At 38.4% G+C, this 21,346-nt stretch overlaps 1 protein-coding gene across 5 annotated transcripts in view; it reads left to right on the top strand.

The window, feature by feature from the left end:
• Positions 1-3,475: 3,475 nt before the first annotated feature.
• The window catches only part of acoxl (acyl-CoA oxidase-like), a 44,742-nt gene continuing 26,871 nt past the window's right edge, over positions 3,476-21,346 (top strand). For 2 of the 5 annotated variants that reach the window (XM_027165766.2, XM_027165767.2), the window contains exons 1-12: positions 3,476-3,803; positions 4,081-4,177; positions 4,259-4,345; positions 5,475-5,561; positions 10,780-10,878; positions 11,520-11,634; positions 12,062-12,148; positions 12,243-12,315; positions 13,836-13,968; positions 16,576-16,610; positions 19,994-20,110; positions 20,831-20,984. In XM_027165766.2, the coding sequence (XP_027021567.1) occupies positions 3,688-3,803; positions 4,081-4,177; positions 4,259-4,345; positions 5,475-5,561; positions 10,780-10,878; positions 11,520-11,634; positions 12,062-12,148; positions 12,243-12,315; positions 13,836-13,968; positions 16,576-16,610; positions 19,994-20,110; positions 20,831-20,984 (1,200 nt within the window). In that variant the 5' untranslated portion in view covers positions 3,476-3,687. The remainder of the gene's footprint in view (positions 3,804-4,080; positions 4,178-4,258; positions 4,346-5,474; positions 5,562-10,779; positions 10,879-11,519; positions 11,635-12,061; positions 12,149-12,242; positions 12,316-13,835; positions 13,969-16,575; positions 16,611-19,993; positions 20,111-20,830; positions 20,985-21,346) is intronic. The other 3 variants (XM_047812155.1, XM_027165764.2, XM_027165765.2) reach the window with 3 other exon arrangements.

The following is a 21,346-nucleotide window of genomic DNA, read 5'->3' as shown; positions in this document are numbered from 1 at the left end:
AGAGGCTCAAAACTCAAACCAAATGTCTCAACAACCAGCCCCAGCCCCAGTGAGGAAGTTGGTAGCCAGGAAGACCAACCAACCCCAGAACTTATAAATTTCTGGCCGTGCCTGGAAGAATTGTTTGAAATGGTTGGATGGAAAAATAAGTCATTGCACATGCGCTGTAAGCTATGCACACAAAAATACCACGAGCTAATGGCTTTCAAAAACTTGCCGTCTAATTTAAAAAAGCATATTGAGGTGAGCTGAAATTTTATCATCAGTCAATTATTAACAGATTTGAAATTCGATTTTAGCCAAATGTTTTCTGAGCTTAAATTATTGCTATAATTGTAAGTCAATTGTGCAAAGCTATACTTTTTGTTATTTTCAGTCGATTATGGACAATATTGTAGTTACCTAGAAACGTACTGTACTAATGATAAATTTGCAGTGGTTGCTGCTACCAGTAGGCTATGATTCAACATTGCAAACTGGTTTGGTGGCTCTGTGTGAGATTTGAAATTCAACTTTAACCAAATGTTATCTTATATTGTTATCCAAATGTTAGCTTATATTGTTACTATATGCAATATTTGTAAGTTAATTGTGCAAAGCTATAATCCACAGCTGATTGATAAGGTACGTACTAAAGATAGTCACGATCCTGTCTGTGTATGAGAGTGCACATACGTGCCTGTATGGGGCCCTATGGGTCCTTGTAAAGAAGTAATAGGCTCAACTATTAGCCAAATGCTGTTTAAAATGATTTTACTGCTAATTTTCAGTCATGCCAGCAGCTGCTTGTGGTCCTAAAACAGCTTTAAAGGGATATCCATCCATCCATCTTCTACCACTTATCCGGGGCCGGGTCGTGGGGGCAGCAGTCTAAGCAGGGACGCCCAGACTTCCCTCTTCCCAGACACTTCCTCCAGCTCTTCCGGGGGAATACCGAGGCGTTCCCAGGCCAGCCGAGAGACATAGTCCCTCCAGTGTGTCCTAGGTCTTCCCCGGGGCCTCCTCCCGGTTGGACATGCCCGGAACACCTCCCCAGGGAGGCGTCCAGGAGGCATCCGAAACAGATGCCCGAGCCACCTCAGCTGACTCCTCTCGATGTGGAGGAGCAGCTGCTCTACTCTGAGCTCCTCCCGAGTGACCGAGCTCCTCACCCTATCTCTAAGGGAGCGCCCAGCCACCCTGCGGAGGAAACTCATTTCGGCTGCCTGTATCTGGGATCTCGTCCTTTCGGTCATGACCCAAAGCTCATGACCATAGGTGAGGGTAGGAACGAAGATCGAATGGTAAATAGAGACCATCGCCTTGTGGCTCAGCTCTTTCTTCACCACAACAGATCGGTATATCGACCGCATCACTGCCGAAGATACACCAATCCGCCTGTCGATCTCCCGCTCCATCCTTCCCTCACTTGTGAACGAGACCCCAAGATACTTAAACTCCTCCACTTGAGGCTGGAGCTCTTCACCAACCTGAAGGGGGCATGCTACCCTTTTCCGACTGAGAACCATGGCCTCGGACTTGGAGGTGCTGATTCTCATCCCCGCCGATTCAAACCGTCGGCTGCAAACCGTCCCAGTGCACGCTGAAGGTCCTGATTTGAGGAAGCCAGTAGGACAACATCATCTGCAAAAAGCAGAGACGAAATCCTGTGGTCCCCAAACCAGACTCCCTCCGGCCCCAGACTGCACCTAGAAATCCTTAAAAGCTTAAAAAGCTTTAAATCTTTAAAGCTTTAAAGGGATAGTTCACCCAAAAAATGAACACAAAAGAAGATATTTGACTTTTGAATTCCTTAGTAAGAAAACAAATATTTAGGAAGTACTGTGATAAATGATGAAAATATTTTGATAAATGATGGTAAGCACACAGTTGATGGTACCCATTGAATTCCATCATTTGTTTTCCTACTATGGAAGTCAATGGTTAAAATCAGCTGTCTGGCCTTCCATTACTTTTACTTTTATACTTTAAGTAGTTTTGAAACCAGTACTTTTACACTTTTACTTGAGTAAAAAGCTTGAGTTGATACTTCAACTTCTACAGAAGTCTTTTTAAACCCTAGTCTTGCTGGTCCTAGTAAACCCTAGTCTTGCTGGTGCTTTGCTTAGTGGTTTATTGAAGATAACCTCCAGTGGCTTATGGACTGTACTATCACACTGCATCCTTACACATACTGATGGAACATTTTGGTCGAGAAGACAATCGCCAGTAGCTCCGTTTCAATCTGGGCAGAGTTCTTTTCTGTATCCGTTAGAGCCCTGGATGCATATTCTATTGGTTGCCTCTCTTGCAGCAGATATGATCCTAAGCCATCTTTGGATGAGTCTGTTTGTATAGTGAGAGTTGTGTTGGGGTCATAGTACCTGAGAACCAGTGTGTTGGTTAGTGACGTTTTGAGAACAAACATTGCCGTGTCATGTTCCAGTTCTGGTCTTTTCTCAGCAGTTGCCTGAGAGGTGCTGTGAGTGATGAATTGCCTTGGATAGACGAGGCAAGATATCATATCATACCCAAAAGATGCTGTAGTGAATGACTGTGAGTGTTGGCATGCTTACCACTGCCTATATATTGCCATGATCTGCTCTCACACACCGTGTGGCGTTATCACATGAAATATACTTTGTCCACCTTGTACTGGATTTTGTCGAGATTAAATTTCACATTGTATTTTCTTGCTCTCTCCATAATTTCAGCAACAATTATGTTCTTGGCAGCTGCAAAAATTCTGACAAAACAATGCAGAAGAGCTGAAGGCCACTATCAGAGCAACCTGGGCTCTCATAACACCTGAGCAGTGCCACAGACGGACCGCCTCCATGCCACACCGCATCGCTGCGGTAATTCAGGCAAAAGGAGCCCCAACTAAGCATTGAGTGCTGTACATGCTCATACTTTTCATCTTCATACTTTTCAGTTGGCCCAGATTTCTAAAAATTCTTTCTTTGTATTGGTCTTAAGTAATATTCTAATTTTCTGAGATACTGAATTTGGGATTTTCCTTAGTTGTCAGTTATAATCATCAAAATGAAAAGAAATAAACATTTGAAATATATCAGTCTGTGTGTAATGAATGAAAAGAATATAATATACAAGTTTCACTTTTTAAATAGAATTAGTGAAATAAATCAACTTTTTGATGATATTCTAATTATATGACCAGCACCTATATATATATATATATATATATATATATATATATATATATATATATATATATATATATATATATATATATATATATGCAATTGATAATAGCCTTGCAATTAACTAACGCAGCTTTATCATACTTGCTAAAAAGTCCGGGCTGAACAAAATTTAGCACACAAATTGTTCAGAAGTGTGGTCATGTTCAGCTCATAATTTACATAAATTTACATACATTTACATAAATTTACAAGCTGTTCTCTCTTAATAAGTACATGAGCATAAAGTAAAAAGTAACGCAGGTTTACACAAAGGTAGCTAAAAAATATAATTAAACGGTCCACATGGATCCACTAAACATTAAATTGCGTTTGTTCCGAACCTTCTGAATGAATTTCTGACTCTTTATCCGAATCGTTAGGAGTTTGCGCTAAGCTGACATCATCATAAACACGGAAGTAAAACGGCAAAAAAAAAAAAAAAAAAAACCGTCGGTAAAGTAAAGCGAACATCTCACTGCTGTCTTCTCCCAGGGCTGTCCACATGACACCGAAATATTTCGCCTCCAGCCTTTCCAGATATCTTGATGGAGATTTCTGGAAGACAAAAGATATCCTCCGGGAGGAAATTTCCGCTTGTGATGTGTTCCAGAGAAGCAGGTACGTACTGTATGCAAGCAGTGTGTAGAGGAGCAACAGTGTCGTTAATAACAGAACAGTCGCTTATTGACACATGGATAGTTTAGTCTCAGCTCTATCATATCGTAATGTATGGAAAATGACTATGATCTTTATAAACAACACAACAACTCTCACAGCTCAGTCACATTAGCTTGCAGCAGTGTACAGTAAATGGGACAAATGCTGGATGAATAAATGAATGAATGAATGAATGAAGCCTTTTTCATTCAAATGCCTTGTTTTGCCTTGTATTTAGCTACAGCTTGACTCTGGAGCAGATCAGAGAGTTAACTGCACAGAGGTTGCACTTTGTCTTGAAACTACCTCTAATGAAACACCATCTGGATGATCAGGTGAAGGAACAATGGCCATTTATACACCGAACATTATGGACTATAACATGAGCAGCAACTTTTTTTTTTTGTTCTTTATAGGTGGCTGGAAGAAAAAAGGGGTTCATAAGCAAGAGCCTGTGCATCACAGAGATGATCTGTTCTGCAGATATGGCCACTGGAGTAAAGGTGATGCTTTTTAACATTTTTAATATACTGTGTCGCAGGAGTTCTTTGCATTGCGTCACACTAATTGCTTCAAACTCAACCACGGGGGTCTTGATAATTCATCAATTAGTGTTCAGATTAGAAGAAAATGGAAGTCTGTTGGGGTTGAGAACATATATTGTAATGCAGACACCATCATACCTAAATTTGAGACACTTGAGTAAAATGTCTGCATTCTGTAGCATTACAATTTCCTAACAATCCTTGATTTACACCAAGGGCATGTAATGGCTAAATGTCAGGCTAGATGATGTTTGGTGCTCTGTACTACACGTAATATTGCTTCACTAAGTGTTACAAAAAATATGTTGTTATACGCTACAATCAGATTTGATTATGTAAATTTGATGAACTGTATTGTGTATAACAACATATTTTTTAGGTGTGTCCACAAAACGTAATTATATATCCATATTACATAAAGTAATAATTTACATAAAATAATTACGTTTTGTGGACACCTAAACATGGTTCCTCCTCAAACTGTTACCACAAATTTCTAAAAACACTACAATTTCCCTTCAATGAAACTAAGAGGCCTGACCCTGTTCCTCTGTGCACAAAACAAGCTCCATGATGACATGATATGCCAATATTGGAGTGGAACTGGACTGTCCTGACCTCAACCACTGAACACATTTAGGATGAACTTGAACACACACTGCACTCTAGACCTCACTAATGCTCTTATAATGAAATTCAGAAATTTACACATGCAAACTCTAAATCTTAGTGGAAATCCTTCCTGACAGAGTGAATGATGATATGGATATATATATATATAAAAAAGCTAACACTTTTTTTTTTTATTTGTTTTGAAAGCACATATGGGCATGATGAGGTGTCCACATACATTTGACCATAGAGTGTATCTATCAGGCTACAGCATCAAACCTGGAAAGTAGAATTTAATGTGTGGTGGTGTGCATCCACCTTTACATATTGTAACGTACTGTACATGTGTGTCCCAAGCGTTTCAACCGGCATGTTTAGTGGTGGCTTATTTGCATATTCTGAATGTATTTGCATTTCTTTGGTTGGTGGAGATTCAGCTATGTGATATTACTGTACCTATTCTTCTAACCAACAGATGGGAGTTGTGTGTGGACTATATGGTGGGGCTGTTACCAACCTAGGCAGCCCAGAGCAAGTGAAGAAATTGTATGTGCCTGTCACAGTGAGTGTCAAAACACCTCATATTTTCCTGCTTGACAAGTAAATTGGTTTGTCTGGGTTTCACATTTAAATCTTGGTAGATTATGGACTATAATCTGTTGTGATTGGGGTAAAATGGTATTTATGAGATTTAGAGACTCCACTGTTCTATTGTGGGATCACAGATACCAACTTTGCTGGAGCTTTACCATTCTCTTTTATATGTTCTCATACTGTACATACATCAGTTCTCAACACTGATTATAATAGTCATGCAAGATATTAATTTATTTCATATGTATGTTGAAGGACTTGAGTTTACAAACTAGAATTTTGTGGACAGACCTCATGATATGAGTTATTTGTCAGGTTTGGTGCGAAAGGATATTCAGGATATTCAGTTTATTTTAAGTATGCATGTAAATAAACAATAGTGACATTTTTAAATAATAGCTCTAGTACTACAATTGCTAATAAATGCCAGTTAACATTTTCTGTAGCATGAAATGAAATAAAAGCATTTCTTTATTAACAATTGTAAACTCTATTGCAATAGTAATATTCCATGCCTTTATTTCTATAAAGGTATAACCCCAAAGATCAGCTCCACTTGTAATAAATAAAACAACAACCCCTGGACTTCTGTCCTTCCCTCTGTTGTACTTCACTGGATATCTGTTCTTCACAGAGAATTCTATGACAAAAAGATCCTTCAGTAGAGAACTGTGTTTGTTTTGATTGCATACTTCAGAACTTTGAACTCCAGATATTACGGTTACTAAGAAATGCCAATTCTCTGCTCATGTTACATGTACAGTCAATATTTAAACAGTGACAACGTTATTGTTCACTAAGTTCATCTGTGTACCACAGTACATCACAGCTGGAATAATCAGAATAGACATGGAATTAAAGGTGTAGGAATGTAAAAGTAAATGGACAAACTTTCGGTTATATCAAATTTTCAATTATATTAAAAAAAATAAATTATATTAAAACTTTCAACAATTTTAGAATAATTATCCAACACTTGACTTCTTTTGGTTTATTTGAGTTGCCCAACCCAAGGGTTAGGGTAAGGGTTAGTGTTAGGTCGAACCCTCTTTTGGCACATTGAACTATGGGTTTTATTGTTTATTTCTCCAAGTCTCCACCTTTTAACACAGATTTTAACTTCACATTTGAGGTCTTGACACCATCATCTAAACACACGTCAAGCACTTTTTAAGCCTGAACGGGAAAAGTCACTGGTATCAAATATCTATAAATAAGGGTAAAGGTTTTTAGAGGATCATCCCTACTTCTCTAATCATACTTTTAAACTTTGTGCTCTTTTCTTTTTGTCAAAAGTGTTGCAAAAGAAATACACACCATATTTCAAGCTGTTAACCACCATAGCCATCCTTGCTACTGCTGGCATTCCTCTAGGGTCTCATTATTCAACTATTAAATCTTCTGTGTGCCTTATGTTCAACTATTAAATCTTCTGTGTGTCTTATGCTACACCATATTGTTATTCTTATTCACAAATTGAATTCTCTATCCCCTATTGAATTCTCAATTCTGATTAGTCACAAGGTATTTCTTTTTTTATAACAGCGGCTCCAACAATATTGGCATCAGAAAGGCAAATCACAGGTTTCCATACTGTATATTTATTTGCTTGTTCTGATAAGTTTTTATTTCTTTAGTAACTTCCATTCACATAGAGTTCTAGAGACAAACAGGACTTTGCTTATTTATGTCTGATATTAAGTGCAGGCTGTACCTGTTTGGTACGTTATAGTTGTAGTTATACAAACAAAGAGTGGCCATTATCCAACAAATCTACATATGATCGTCCACAGTTTGCTTTTTTTTATTGATTTGAGCTTTAACGTATAACTGTTTAATCCAAATTAGTTTGTCAGAGTGCATGTAAAGAGCTAATTAACTATTTGGCTGTTACTTTTCGTTAAATAGAGAACTTTATATATAAAAAGGAATATATATATACTATTCATTTTTGGACACCTGATCATTACACCTGTATATGGTCTTTTACAAACCATGTTCTAGCATGACAATGCACCTGTGCACAAAAAAGAGCTCCATGAAGACATGGTTTGCCAAAGTTGCAGTGGCAGAACTGTGCAGAGGCATGAACTGAACCCCACTGAACACCTTTGGGATGAATTGGAACACTGACTGATCTCCAGACCTCCTCATCCGATGTCAGTTCCTGACCTCAGCTGAATGATCACAAATCTTTACAGTCATGATCCAACATCTAGTGAAAGCCTTCCCAGAAGAGTAGAGCTTAATATAACAGAAAGTCCCATTTTACTGTCCTCATTTAGCAGATTTGCAATGGGGTGTTCAAAAAGCACATATAAAGCACATATGCTGGTCAGGTGTACACAAACATTTACCCATATATTATTTTAACTACTTGCAATGAAGTAATCTACGTCAACGTACATATAAGCACAAATTGTATAACTTGAATTGGTAATAATTCAAATAATAGAAAATCCAACTCATAGTCATTCATACCTTCAGATAAAAAAGTAGGAATAATGACTCAAAACACATCCTTTATTTTAGAACTATATTAATTTAATTTGTGTGAAGTGCTGCTTTGGATTTCGGAGCTGGATTTCAAACCACACAACTGAATTATTCAAAGATGGATGTCCAGTAAAATCATTAATCAATTCTCTCTATTAAGGTATTGATGAAATAGCCCTGATCGTGTCACAATTCTCTGGAAGAGTCTTGGACTGGACTGCCAACAAATGTTTCTACATCTGGAGCAGATGTATTCGGAGATGTATTGATCATCCATTGTCTGGAGTGACTTTTTTTTTAACTATAAAAACAGCTTCACAGAAATAATGGTTGTAGATTTGGCAATGAGTAAAGCTGTCAGTGGAAGAACAATTCATGCCCTGAGAAGAGAAGGAACCTGAGAAGGAACCAGGTTTGGTGGAGAAGCCACATTAATGACAAACAATACTAAATGCTGAACACTGAGTCGAATCAGAACATCAATGTTTTCCGGAACTTTCTATGTCCGTGACATCTCAGGTCTGCAGATCTGCATCTTATCTAAGAGAGAATGTTTTTAACAAAATGGTTGACTAAACACATACGTTTTAAACCTAGATATAAGAACCGAGACTGTGTCTGTGTAGTGAAACAAACTCTGAACTGTTGTAGTATCCATTATTATAGTTCCTGAGTAAAAACCTGCGTTATTTGATTGAAAAAGAAATATAAATTCTGTGTTGTGGGACCATTCCGTTTTTTTTTTTTTTTTTAAAGTCGTTAGTTTGTCAGTGATGAAATTGGTGCAATGTGGTCACTATTACTGGTCACTGGTTCTATTATGAAATTAACAGTGTTTTATTTATGCACCTAATGGAATATCCTCACAGCAATGTAACAAAGCTATTGCGATGAATGGGAGATAATATCCTAGCAACATAATCTTTATGAGCTAAACATGATAATCACACCAAGACGTGACGTTGTGACGTGACATACTGTACAACTAAGTATGGTGACCCATACTCAGAATTCGTTCTCTGTATTTAAGCCATCCAAAGTGCACACACACACCCAGTCAGAGTTATTACATAACCATAGAGTTTATTTGTAGTTGTTGGCATCCACTGATTTTATTTATTTCTTTACTTATTCTTCTGCTTTTATTAAGCTGGAGTCTGTCATGTAGTTTTACTGAAACCTAAAGCGGTGTGTATTCAGTATAGTAACGGAGCCATAACACAAGTAGCATATATAGAAGAAATGATCAGCGAGTCTAGAACATGGCCTTATACAATCATTAACATGAACGAACAGAGAGCAGTCAGTCAAATAAGACCTGAGTCAGGAAAGAACCATTCCCTTAACTACACCAAGATGTTGGAATAGATCATTTTAATAATCTTTAGCCTAAACTGGATGAATGGAAGTATTAGTGTTTGCTTACATTTGTCTCTCTACTTTTCCTACTCCACTGCTTTAAACGATGAATATTGCAACATACATAGCTTTATAGAAATATATACATTTAGGATATTAATCCAAAAATTGTTATTTTTCTCTAATGAGCAAGCGAGACGTGATGGTCTCAAAACTGAGTAAAAACTCCCTGGAGTGACCTGAGGAAGAAACCGTAAGAGGAACCAGACTCAAATTGGAACCCATCCTCATTTGGGTGACACTATAGAGTGTGATTATGCAACTGTTGCTCATGGAGACTTGAGACTTGCAACAGTTGTTCATGGCAATTGCAATCCAAAGCTATCTTTTTGGTGGTTTAGTGGTACTATCCACAGCAACCCCATGTATCTCCAGGCTGTTCATGTGAAGGCATTCTCAGTAGCAGTAATCAGCCTCCAAGTGATAAGACTCCAACCAGAAGTTGGGCATCAGGATAGATCAGACAGTCTAATGTCTGGTCATGTCTTATACAGTACTCTATGGCTCTAAACTGTCTTTACTTCATGTGATTTCCTGACCCCAAATCCAGTGTGTCCAGGAGATTCCTAGGACATAGAGGACCTTTGACTTTTTAGGATTTATATTATTACTTTCTGGCCACAAGCTAACTGCATTTCACTGAATTTGTATGTGAACACTACAATGACATTTGAATTTGATTTGATCTGAACTGATCTGATGAACCTAGACATTGTGTACACATGGGGAGTGAAACATATCTTCTAAAAAAACAAACCAATCAACAAAAAACCCATCAACATTAACGGTTGTGTTTGAAATAACCACTCGATTTTCTTTTCTGCTTAATATTTACCATTTTTGCTTTTACAGACATGTAATGAGCATTGCTGCTTTACAAGACTTTAACAGAAATCCTTGATTGGACAAACTGTTGTTGCCCCCGCTAGGGACTTCGAAAATCACTGAAATCACTAGAATATGTAATGACTTGCTAAAAATAATTGACTACATTTTAGTACATTAAATGTGTGAAAATCGATATACAAATCTTGATATTTGATAGTCGAGATATTCTCTACACAGAAACATGGGGTCAGCAAACAGAAACATGGGGTCAGCATAATATGTTGTCATCCGGAAAAATGTAATTATATCTGAGTAAACATTATTTGCAGTCAGCCTGGGGAATATACTCTTGCTTTGTCATGACCTATATTTCTATAACTTACTAATGACTGTTTTTATGCAGCTTAGCATATGTTAAGTTAAAATCTGTCTTTTTTTTTTAGGAGTTGGAATTCACTGGGATGTTTGCCATGACAGAAAGAGGTCATGGGAGTAACGTTCGGGGGATACTCACGGAGGCTCACTATGACCCTTCAGCGCAGGTAAATTCCTGTTGGAGTTTGTTCACTGCGCTCTGTATTTTCTAAGCGGTTGGACTAAAACCTGCCTTCACATGCTGTCAGAATGATCGTAAACAACAGTTTCCCACTAGAAATTTGGACCTCTCAAGTTGTAATTACAACTGCGAAACATTTCTATACCCGAGTTTCTGAGATCGGACCAGAGTCCTAAACTTTCAATGGAGAAGGAGAGTAGAGTTTCTGTTTGGAATTAAAGATGTAATTTGTTACTCTTGCTTCTTTTGGTTATTTTCATTTATGTAAATCAGCAACAGCGCTTTACATGTTGTACAAGTAGCTTGTATTTGACCAAAATTCCAAATAGTGTTAAAAATCTGAAATCTGTCTGAATGAACCTGGCGCCATGTTTCATATTCACTGCATGTGAACACGGCATAGTCGTAAATATTACTTCAGGAGAAGGAAGCAGGATCACTCTGAGAACATATACTGTAAAGGCAGCATAATACTCAAAGTTGATTTTCTTCTTCTTAGAAAGATAGAAATGTATAAAATAGCATTGATGTTTATAGATATGACCCAGAGTAATCTAATATAAGTGTGAACAGCTCTGGTTTAGTTTGCCTTTATCATCACTGATTGTTTCTCCTTTGAGTTAACAGGAGTTCGTTATTCACACACCTTGTGAAAACGCACAAAAGATGTACATTGGAAATGCAATGAAAGGAAACTATGCTGCTGTCTTTGCACAGCTCATTATCAACGGAGAATGCCACGGTAAGTACAACTGAAAAAGTGCATTGTGTGTAACTTTATTGGAGGATCATTGTCACAAACCATTATATTATATCCAACTCAGGAATCAGTTGCCACCATTTAAAAAAACACATGGGTACTCTGGTTTCCTTCCCCGATACAAACACATGCGTTGTAGGTTGATTGGGATGTTTAATCATCCGTAGCGTGTGAATAGGAGTGTGAGTGTGTGTATGTGATTGTGCCCAGCAATAAACTGGCATCCTGTCCAGGGTGTCCCCTGAGTTGTGCACCAGGTTTCCTTGGATACACTCCAATTTCCTCGTGACTGAGTAGGATAAGCAGTGTAGGGATTGGATGAATGGAACGGACAGACGTATGGAGCACTCACATTTTCCATCCATGCAACATATCCAGAGTGCATTTTTTTGTTCTTATTTGCTTTCAGGTCCACACTGCTTCATTGTACCCATTCGAGACCAGAACGGGGTCATGTGTGTAGGAGTGACTGCAGTTGATATGGAACATAAAGAAGGTGGGAGAGATTGATATCATCTTACAAAGAAACACTAACATTTCTTCTGAGAATGCTCTGAAAGTGTTCTGGTGTTTTTTGTGCACTTATCAAGGCCTACATGGGGTTGACAATGGTATTTTGATATTTGATCATGTGAGGATACCACGGGAAAACCTGCTACACAAGTAAGTAAATTCAGCTGCATTCTTTATCATGATTATTAACCAGGACTTGGTGTGGATCAGAGTTAGACTATCAAATATAGAGAATACATGAATGGGCTGAAAGTATGTGGAAATCAGCCACATTTGCATTTTTATCAGACAAATTTGGTCCGTTCAGCTGACGCACCCTTTTGAATACATTTATTCCAATAGCAGTTGGGAAAGTATCTACCTGTATTTCTCAGCATTGAGAACATCATTAATCCTGACCAAATTTACAACTCCATTTGCAGAAAAGCAGCCCCAAACTTTCAAGGATTCTTCCCCATGCTTCACTGTTGCTTGCAGACACTCATTATTGTACCAATCTCTAACCATTTGGTGAACAGCCTTGCTTCTGCTACAGATAAATAGATTTTGACTCCTCCGTCCAGAGCATTTTTCTGGAGTGGCTTAGCCTTGTTTCCCTGTCAGATGTACAGCTTTTAGTCTGCGATCCATTCCATGAAGACCCTATCTGGCCAGACTTCTGGTTGTACCTGGGTCCCACTGGTTTCTGCCAGTTCTTTGCTGAAGGGAAGTAAGCCTGAAGTGTCTTTCAAATGCTGCATTTAATTGACCGACCACTGCGTCTACGGTTCTTAACGTCAAAATAGCTTGAACAGAACATCTTGAAACCCCAGTCTGCTTTGAAATCTTTGCCTGGGAGACTCCATTCTTCCATGGTTGTAGAGTTTGTCTGTTCTTCACCCAGTTTTAAGCCTCCTACACAGCTTTATTTGTTTCTGTTAATGACTGTGTTTTAATCTACATTTGAAACTGGTGATCATTAGCACCTGCTTTTTATAATCGGTTAATCATACACCTTACTCTAAAAAGCATTCTTACTTTCCAGCTGCCTAAGCCTTTTGCACAGTATTGTATGTCACCAGAATATTTTACACAGAATGTAGAGTACAGGTGAGCCATGGCAAAGATTTGTTGTTGGGTGGAATGCTAGTTGTACCACTCATTGATAAATGTTATTACTATGGCAAACAGTAGTAGTAGTAGTTCCAATTTTTTTTGGAGTGGTGAGAGACAATATTGCCCATGTTGGGAATGCTGAGAGGATAAGTCAAGCTTAAAGATTTAACCTAAATAATACGTGATTGTTTGATGGATTCCATATATTAAGTATAACCAGAGGAAAACACACTTGAGTTCCAACCCTGTAACCCCGTCGTCGTCCACCAATTTGACCCCCCTGCCCCAAAGGGCCCACCCACTCTCCCATGGGGTCTCATTTATATAACACATACACTGTATAGTTACATAACAAACACAAAACACAGGGTAATAGTATGCTAATTATAGTAAACATAATAAATAGGTACAGTGATGGACAAAAGGGATAAAGAGAAACAAAAGAATGAAGTTGAATGTTTACAGATTGACGACTGGAGAAATAAGCATTTTTTTTATGTTTTTTAAATCTGATCATGACAATTTGGGCTGCATCCTAATAACAACTTTTGAATATCTCTTACTGTCTCACGCAGGTTTGGTTCGGTGTCAGCTGACGGTCAGTACACTTCTCCTATTCAGAGTAAAGGTAGTCGCTTCAACGCCATGCTCGCCGCTCTCACCCCGACACGTTTGGCTCTCACCGTGCAGGCCATGGCTGCCATGAAGGTCAGGGCTTTAACAGTGTTACTTATTTTAATCTCGTGTGCTGCTGGTCTCTGCCTCACCACAAGGGGGTGCCCTGAACTTAAACATTTTACACAGCACTTTTAATCTTAATTATGTTGTAAAGACTTTGCATCTTTATCTCCCTGCCCTCTCAGAGCATTCCAACCTAGTTTTAAACTGTTTATACAGAGCTGGATAACATTTCGAAGTTAAAGTCACAATGTCCCTCTTTTCTTTTTTCTTGGAACGAGTTCAAGGCCAGGTCTCGAAATTCATCAGCTCAGCAGCTTTCGGATAACTTTTCAGGGGAACATTGGCATATGGATAACGCAAACAAATAAAGATGACACACCAGACTAGAAATCTATGAACACTTATACAAAAGCTGTTACAAAATAAACTTTATAACCCTTAATGCTGACAATTGCACAGTTCAAGTCAACAAACCAGATATAACCGGTTATCAGCTTTCCTTTTATAAGGAGGTGTTAATGAGTGTAAATAAACCCCATTTCCCTCTCACAATCTTTACAATATGTCTAGCAATAAAATGATTATGTACCTCATAGACACAGTGTCTGCACTGACTATCTGCCTTATTGTGGAAATATTTTTAATTTATTTCTGAAGATTTGCTAGAAAACGAGTTCTTGTACACATAGTATTTAGTTTTAGAACCTAACCCAAAATCTGGCAACCCTGTCATTAATGTTCCTTTCTTTTGCTTGTCCACTGAGCATGGAGTAGCACGATTCTTGCCCCAGTTCACCTCTATTAGCCTTATTTTTTTGCAGTTCAGATTTTTTCCCCCAGACTGAATTATACCTACTTCACATAACACACCCTAGATTGTTTAAATTCAGTTTGCTGTTGTACAAAAGGTCTGAGAGGAATTTATCACACATGTATAAATACAATAAATTCCAGTATATTCTGAGGAAATGCAAAACCCCAAAAATACAAGAAAATGGCCTTTATGGTGATTTACAGAAGCATCCAGTTGTTTATCCAGCTGCAGTCTTACACATAAACCAACCTGAAAAGGAGAAACAATTAAGGAAGCTGGTAGTTAATGTATTGAGCAGATTTACATATTACAGTAATTTATCAATTCAAATTCACATTTTATTTATCATGTACACATCCCACACACTACAACATGCTGTGATATGCTTTTAATGATCGTCCAATTAGTCAGAATAGAGTCAAAATAAAAAGTAAACGTCCAACGAGTTTAATTTACACGTAAATTAAAATAGAAATAAAGTGGAATAATAGAATCTGTTAGAAAAATAAAGCATGTGAACGCACGACAATGACATATTGATGTGTGTGGAGTTTTACTGAATATTTCTGCAAAAAATATAGACAGAGTTGTTATGAGACATGTCTAGAAAAAGTCCAAGCTAAAGGTGTTGTCCTGGATGAAGGTCTGAATGTCCTGTGGGAATCAGCACTTCATAGGTATTCTGGGTGTCTATAATCTGACATTTCACAATGTATATTTCTAAACCCTGGCTTAATCTTCTTATTCGCAAAATTGCCTGTCAAAATACAGTCACGTTTTCGAGTCAAGAAGTTTTTATTGTCGTTTCGACTGTACATGTAGCTGATGCAGTACATAGTACTAAGTCCTAAAAGAGTGAAAATTTAACCTACTGTACTAACATAAAGCACATGTGTGTAACCTTAAGGCAAGGTACAGTGCAAAGCAATACAGAAAATACAATACTCTATGGGACAGATCCTCTTCTTCGCTGTTTTTTCTGCATCAGTGAGAAAAAAAACATGGTATATAAATGAAAACCCTGGCAACGCTGCTGATTACAAGTGTGAGACGTTCCTCCGACAGGGGCTAAAAGCAGAGGATTAGGAATGAATAGGAAGTAACCTGGGGTTTAGTGCAGTATGCACAGCACTAGGGTGTAGAGGACAGCAGTTAGTAATGCCAGTGCAGAGAAAATACCTGCAGCTGAATGAGGGGATGGTGAGTAAAAGCTGATAGGATTGTGCAAGCGTGAAAAAGACAGGAACTCTGGTCAACTGTTAACAGATTGTGTTTTCTCTTTACGTACACAGTATTAAAGTGAGAATCTGTTGCAGGAAGACTTTAGACCGATTTGCTGATATTCCTGAGGTTCAGTCAGTTCATATAACCACCCGAGTCATTTCAGTACTTTCAGAATTTACTTGCAGGTAATTGTAAAAGTATCAGGTCTTAATACTTTCGTTCTTAGTCACATGTAGTCTTCTGTAGTTTTTTTTCTTTCCTTAAATTAAATGTTGTTTTTTTTGGATCTTTCCTCTGTAGACTGTGGATATAAATAACTACATTAGTAATGAATGTAAATAAAAACAACAATAGCATAGAATGAGAACGCTAAAGAATTGGTCATGTGTGTGGGGGGGGTGTAACCGTCATAAGTTTTACAAACTTTAATTCAATTATATCTGGACACAATTTTAACTTATTGGCATCAACCTGGATACGATGTCTAACTTTTCACTTTAGTAAATATAAACACTTTCTATTTGTTTCCACCTAATTTAAAAATGTTTACTTTTACATTGTATTGTCTTTTAACTGCCACTCTTTTTGCCTCGCAGTTGGGACTCATCATAGCAGTGCGCTACAGTCACAGGTGAGAAATGAATGACGTGTGAGGACCGAATGAATCGGTTTCTCTTAGAAATACATCTATGAGCAAGTCAGCAGTAGGTCATGAACAGGACGACATTAATAACAATATAGCCTCGAACAAGTTGCTGTAACAGTCGACAGGCTACTATCGGGTACATATCTGGAATAACATTTTCAGTAATATTTCAGGTCATCAAGTCTAACAGCGAGTTTTGCCCTAAGTAGGTTTAGATGTACATTTATTCAGCTGTGTTTGTGGTAATATCATTAACTCCTTCCAAATGAACAGACACAACAAAACAAGCAAGCCAGAGGTGAGGAAAAAACTCTCTGAGATGATTAGAGGAAGAAACCTTGAGAGGAACCAGACTCATGGAACTCAAGATCTTGGCTGCTGAAATTTATTATTATTATTTTTTAAAAAACCCAATCTGGCAACCCGGTCATTACTTGTAACATTATCCAGTGTCACCCAGATTAGGATGGGTTTTCTTTTGATGCTTGTTCCTAGCAGGTTTCTTCCTCAAATCATCTCAGGGACCTTTTGGTTTGCTCATTAAAGGATCAATTTAATTAGAAATTAATTATTAAAAGTTTTTTTTTTTTAATTAGAATTTTTTTTTCTGTAATGTTTCTTTAATGTTTTTTTATTTCTGTAACGTTAATGTCAAACCAAAAAACAAAGCAAAATGAAAAAAAATAATGTCCATACAAATACAATTGAATTAATTTGGGGTAGTATGAGTCCTGTCTCAATGGGCTTCTATTTATGCCTCTTGCAGTTCTTGATTCTGCCACAACTCTGTGGAAGCTAATTGTGAGCAAAATCAATAGATCATCATATATTGCAACTTCCCTTTCTTTTTTTTTTTTTTTTTTTATAATTGCCAGTGACTCAAAAAAATCGATCAGTGTCCCTACATTAAGATGAACTAATTACGGACGAGCCGCCCTGAATCGAGGACTCCTGAGCGCACTCGATTTAATTCGATTCTGTTTTGCTACCTTTCAAGTGCTGACATCAAAAACAGGATGCACATACTATAAAAGGTATTTCATGTGGTCATGGGGCAGAGAGAGCAGAAAACAAGAGCGTATAAACAACAGTGACGTGTAGAGAGTGTGCTCACCACAGAGAGCATCCCGTGCAAAGGGGGGACTCTCGACCTCCCCACTGCTGCTGCTGTGTCTCCTCCTTACATGTGGCTTTTTGCATGCATACGTGAGTGTGTGTGTGTGTGTGTTTGTGTGTCTGTGTGTGTTTCAAATGTGCGTAGGTGGATGAGTAGCAGGGTTGTCTCCAAAAATGGTATCCCCAGAGATTGAGAAAAAGACAGAGAGAGAGTCAAAGACAAACATTAACGTTTATTAATATTAAGGTTTTTCCTGCAGTATTGATGGTCATGAGCCTGGCTATGAAAACAGCTTTTAATTAATTCTGCCTTTATTACAAGATTACAAGTCAGAACTAATACTGCAGTTTAATCTGCCTGTTTCTGTGATTCTTTCTAAGTTTCAGAAACAAATTAACTAAGATACTGAAGCAATGGATACCAGTGAAAGAACTGGTCAAATTTTTATTTTGACATATTTAGTATTTATCTTCGTGTCAAATCGCAAATTTGTCTTAAGTTTTTTTTTTCCAGTGGTCTGAATATTTTCTGCGCTGTTTTGTGGGTTTCTTGATTGCCGCCATTTAATCTGGGTTTAGTGCCGGTGCTTACAGTTAACCACTAAGTGACTGGGTTCCCTGCTTAGGAATGGAATCGGGGCCACAGCAATGAGAGCACGGGATCCAGCCGCTGGACTGCTAGGGATATTTAACCTAAGAGTGAAATTCACAGTAGATGTTACTAAAGAAGAAGCAGCTCAATGGTTAAGATGCTGGTCTGTTGATTAGTTGATTAGTTGGTCTGTTGATTAGGCGGTTGTGGGGATAAGTGAGATAAATACCTGTGTGTGTCAGTTAATCAGGGATCACAGGGTGATCTATCTAATAGTCTATCTATCTACCTACCTATCTACAGTACATATCTATCTATCTATCTATCTATCTATCTATCTATCTATCTATCTATCTATCTATCTATCTATCTATCTATCTATCATGAAACGGAAGAGAAAGCTAGACATAAGTGTGTGTGTGTGTGTGTGTGTGTGTGTGTGTGTGTGTGTGTGTGTGTGTGTGTGTGTGTGTGTGTGTGTGTGTGTGGAGAGAGAGTCTCTAGTGGGAGGGCTTTCTCTTAGAGGATTTCCCCTGATCATACCCACACACACACTCGGGCACAGGTGTCATCTCCTGTGTGGTCTAGGTAACGGTCAGAGTTGAAATGGCTCTAAACCTCAGTCGGAGGCTTAATCAACCTGCCATGGCTCTTACTTTGATTGATACAATTTCCCTGTGTGGGAATCTTGCAATGAGAAAAGAGAGCTTTTTAAAAAAAGAATAAAATGACGTAGCACACTTTTCCCTTACGCTCTGCTGCTGGAGAACTTGCTGTGCTCGTACCAAAATAGCACACGACTGCCTGGAAAAATCAGACGCTACGGTTACAAGAATTATTCAGTTAGTGCTTCATGTGGCACGTAGAGAAAAAAGGATAAGACCCCGTCAGAGTGGAAGCAGCCACACATTAACACACATCCACCACTTGGCCCTTCTTCACTCCTGTCTTGTGAGAAAGCCACCTGCAGCGAGTAGATTTTAGAGATAGAGACTGCGGTGGTTCAGAGGCAACAGGTGCATGCGTCTCAGTTTTGACACCATATCTTCTAGCGAAACACATCTTCACACACGTACAGCCGCCGAACACTAAGCTGACAGTCCACCACATCAACACACACAAACACACACACATTACATTGTTTTTGTCATGCTTGTTGCTACTAGGAAAATTTTTAGATGGCCTCATGATACGACTGTACAGTATGCAGAAGTTTGCTTGCCCCTTGTTTGTTTGTTTGTTTGTTTGTTTGGAAAAGGGAAATGAATTTGTAACGCAGTACAGTATGCTTTGTCAAAATAACTAGCACTTTAATAAGAAACGTACTTTCGGCATAAGACGGTTGGTTGATCTGGCAGATTTTAAAAAAGAAAAAAGATGGTAAAGAGGATAAACAGTGGCAGAATTGGGGAGTGAGGGATGAAGGAGCAAGGGGTCAGTAAAATAATCTTGCAAATGTATCGTGTTTTCATATCAGAAAGGTTCAGAATTTCTTTGCTTTAATTAACCACTTGATGTATTAATGAAGAAACTGATGAATATGAAGGCAATAAATAACCACTAATGATGGTTAATAGGCCACATGGGAGTATATTACTATTCTCTCTCTCTCTCTCTCTCTCTCTCTCTCTCTCTCTCTCTCTCTCTCTTCCTCTCTCAGTCGTAGACAGTTTGGCCCAAAAGACCAAGATGAGGTTAAAATCATTGAGCACCAGACCCAGTATCTGAGATTGATGCCGCACTTGGCCGCCGTCCTCGCTCTCACCTTCACCACTAGGTAGGTGTGTCAGGTTGATGGGCTTCGTACCTCGGCGAACACATTCAGATATCTAATTTGAGGAACACTCCTGAACTATAGAATGTCTTTATCCTTCGGTATCAAACTATGCCGAAATACAGATTCTGTCTTTTTCTCATATTAATATAATGTACTACAACAGTATAATTTTTTTCCCCTTATCTTTATTTTTATCGCCATTGTTTCATTGCACTATATATTGTACACATCATCTCATACCCTTTAAAGGTGTAAAGAGAAGCTGAGCATGTTAGGTGATGTTCATTCACTATACACTGTACACTTTTCTGAGAAATACCACAGGATCTAGATGCACACAGAACCAAAGAGTTCAGCAGCAGTCAGTTCAGCAGTCAGTGATTAGTGTATTAGTTCATTTCTGTGGTTATGTTTAGCTGTTGCTTACAGATGTGCTTTTGAGCTCTGATGATGATTAAAAGAGAGTACAAAGTGTTTCTGGGTAACTTACTCAGTTTTTGTGCACTGGAGCTGTCTTCCAGGAGAGGAATACTTACACTGGGTCTCATCTCTTCATACTGTTATACAACGACATTTGGGGTTTTCTTTTATATCTGCATTGTATCTGATGCTTGGAGGTGATAGTACTAGAGTTACAATCAAAAATAACACTACTGCTACTAATAATAATGTATAAAGCATATTTATTTCACGTGTCTGTGTGTGCATGTGTGTGTATAGACATACAGCAAGGCTGATGGATGAAGCTCTGTGTCAGGGGCAGGATCTACAGAGCCATCGTCCACTGCAGGCGTTGGTTGCTGGACTCAAAGCCTACAGCACTTGGGCCAACGTGGCCTGCCTACAGGAATGCCGCGAATGTACCGGGGGCATGGTGAGTGTGCGTTTGTGCCCGTGGAGACACACTTCAGTCCCACACCTATTGTTCTAAATTAGGTGATTATAAACTAATCGGCTGTATCACTGTTAAAGTGCAACATACTTTTTAAACCAAGCCTGTGACTCGCAGAAGGTTATGCATATTGTTGGTAAATTAGAAAGTGAAGAACTTTACCAGGTCATCTAACCAGACTGCAGCCATGCACAACATTACATGCAGCCACGAATCCTAAGAAAATGAATCTCTCGACTCCCAGCGGAGAGCCGTCACTAGCCGAGCCACAAGAGGGCAGCTCTCACTTGTTGTTGCATCGACAAACCCAGATAACTTTGCTCTTGTTTTCAGGTTTCGTTTAG

Source organism: Tachysurus fulvidraco, chromosome 4 (assembly GCF_022655615.1).
Source record: "Tachysurus fulvidraco isolate hzauxx_2018 chromosome 4, HZAU_PFXX_2.0, whole genome shotgun sequence".
Lineage (NCBI taxonomy): Eukaryota > Metazoa > Chordata > Actinopteri > Siluriformes > Bagridae > Tachysurus > Tachysurus fulvidraco.
This window is presented reverse-complemented; position numbering and strand designations above follow the sequence as displayed.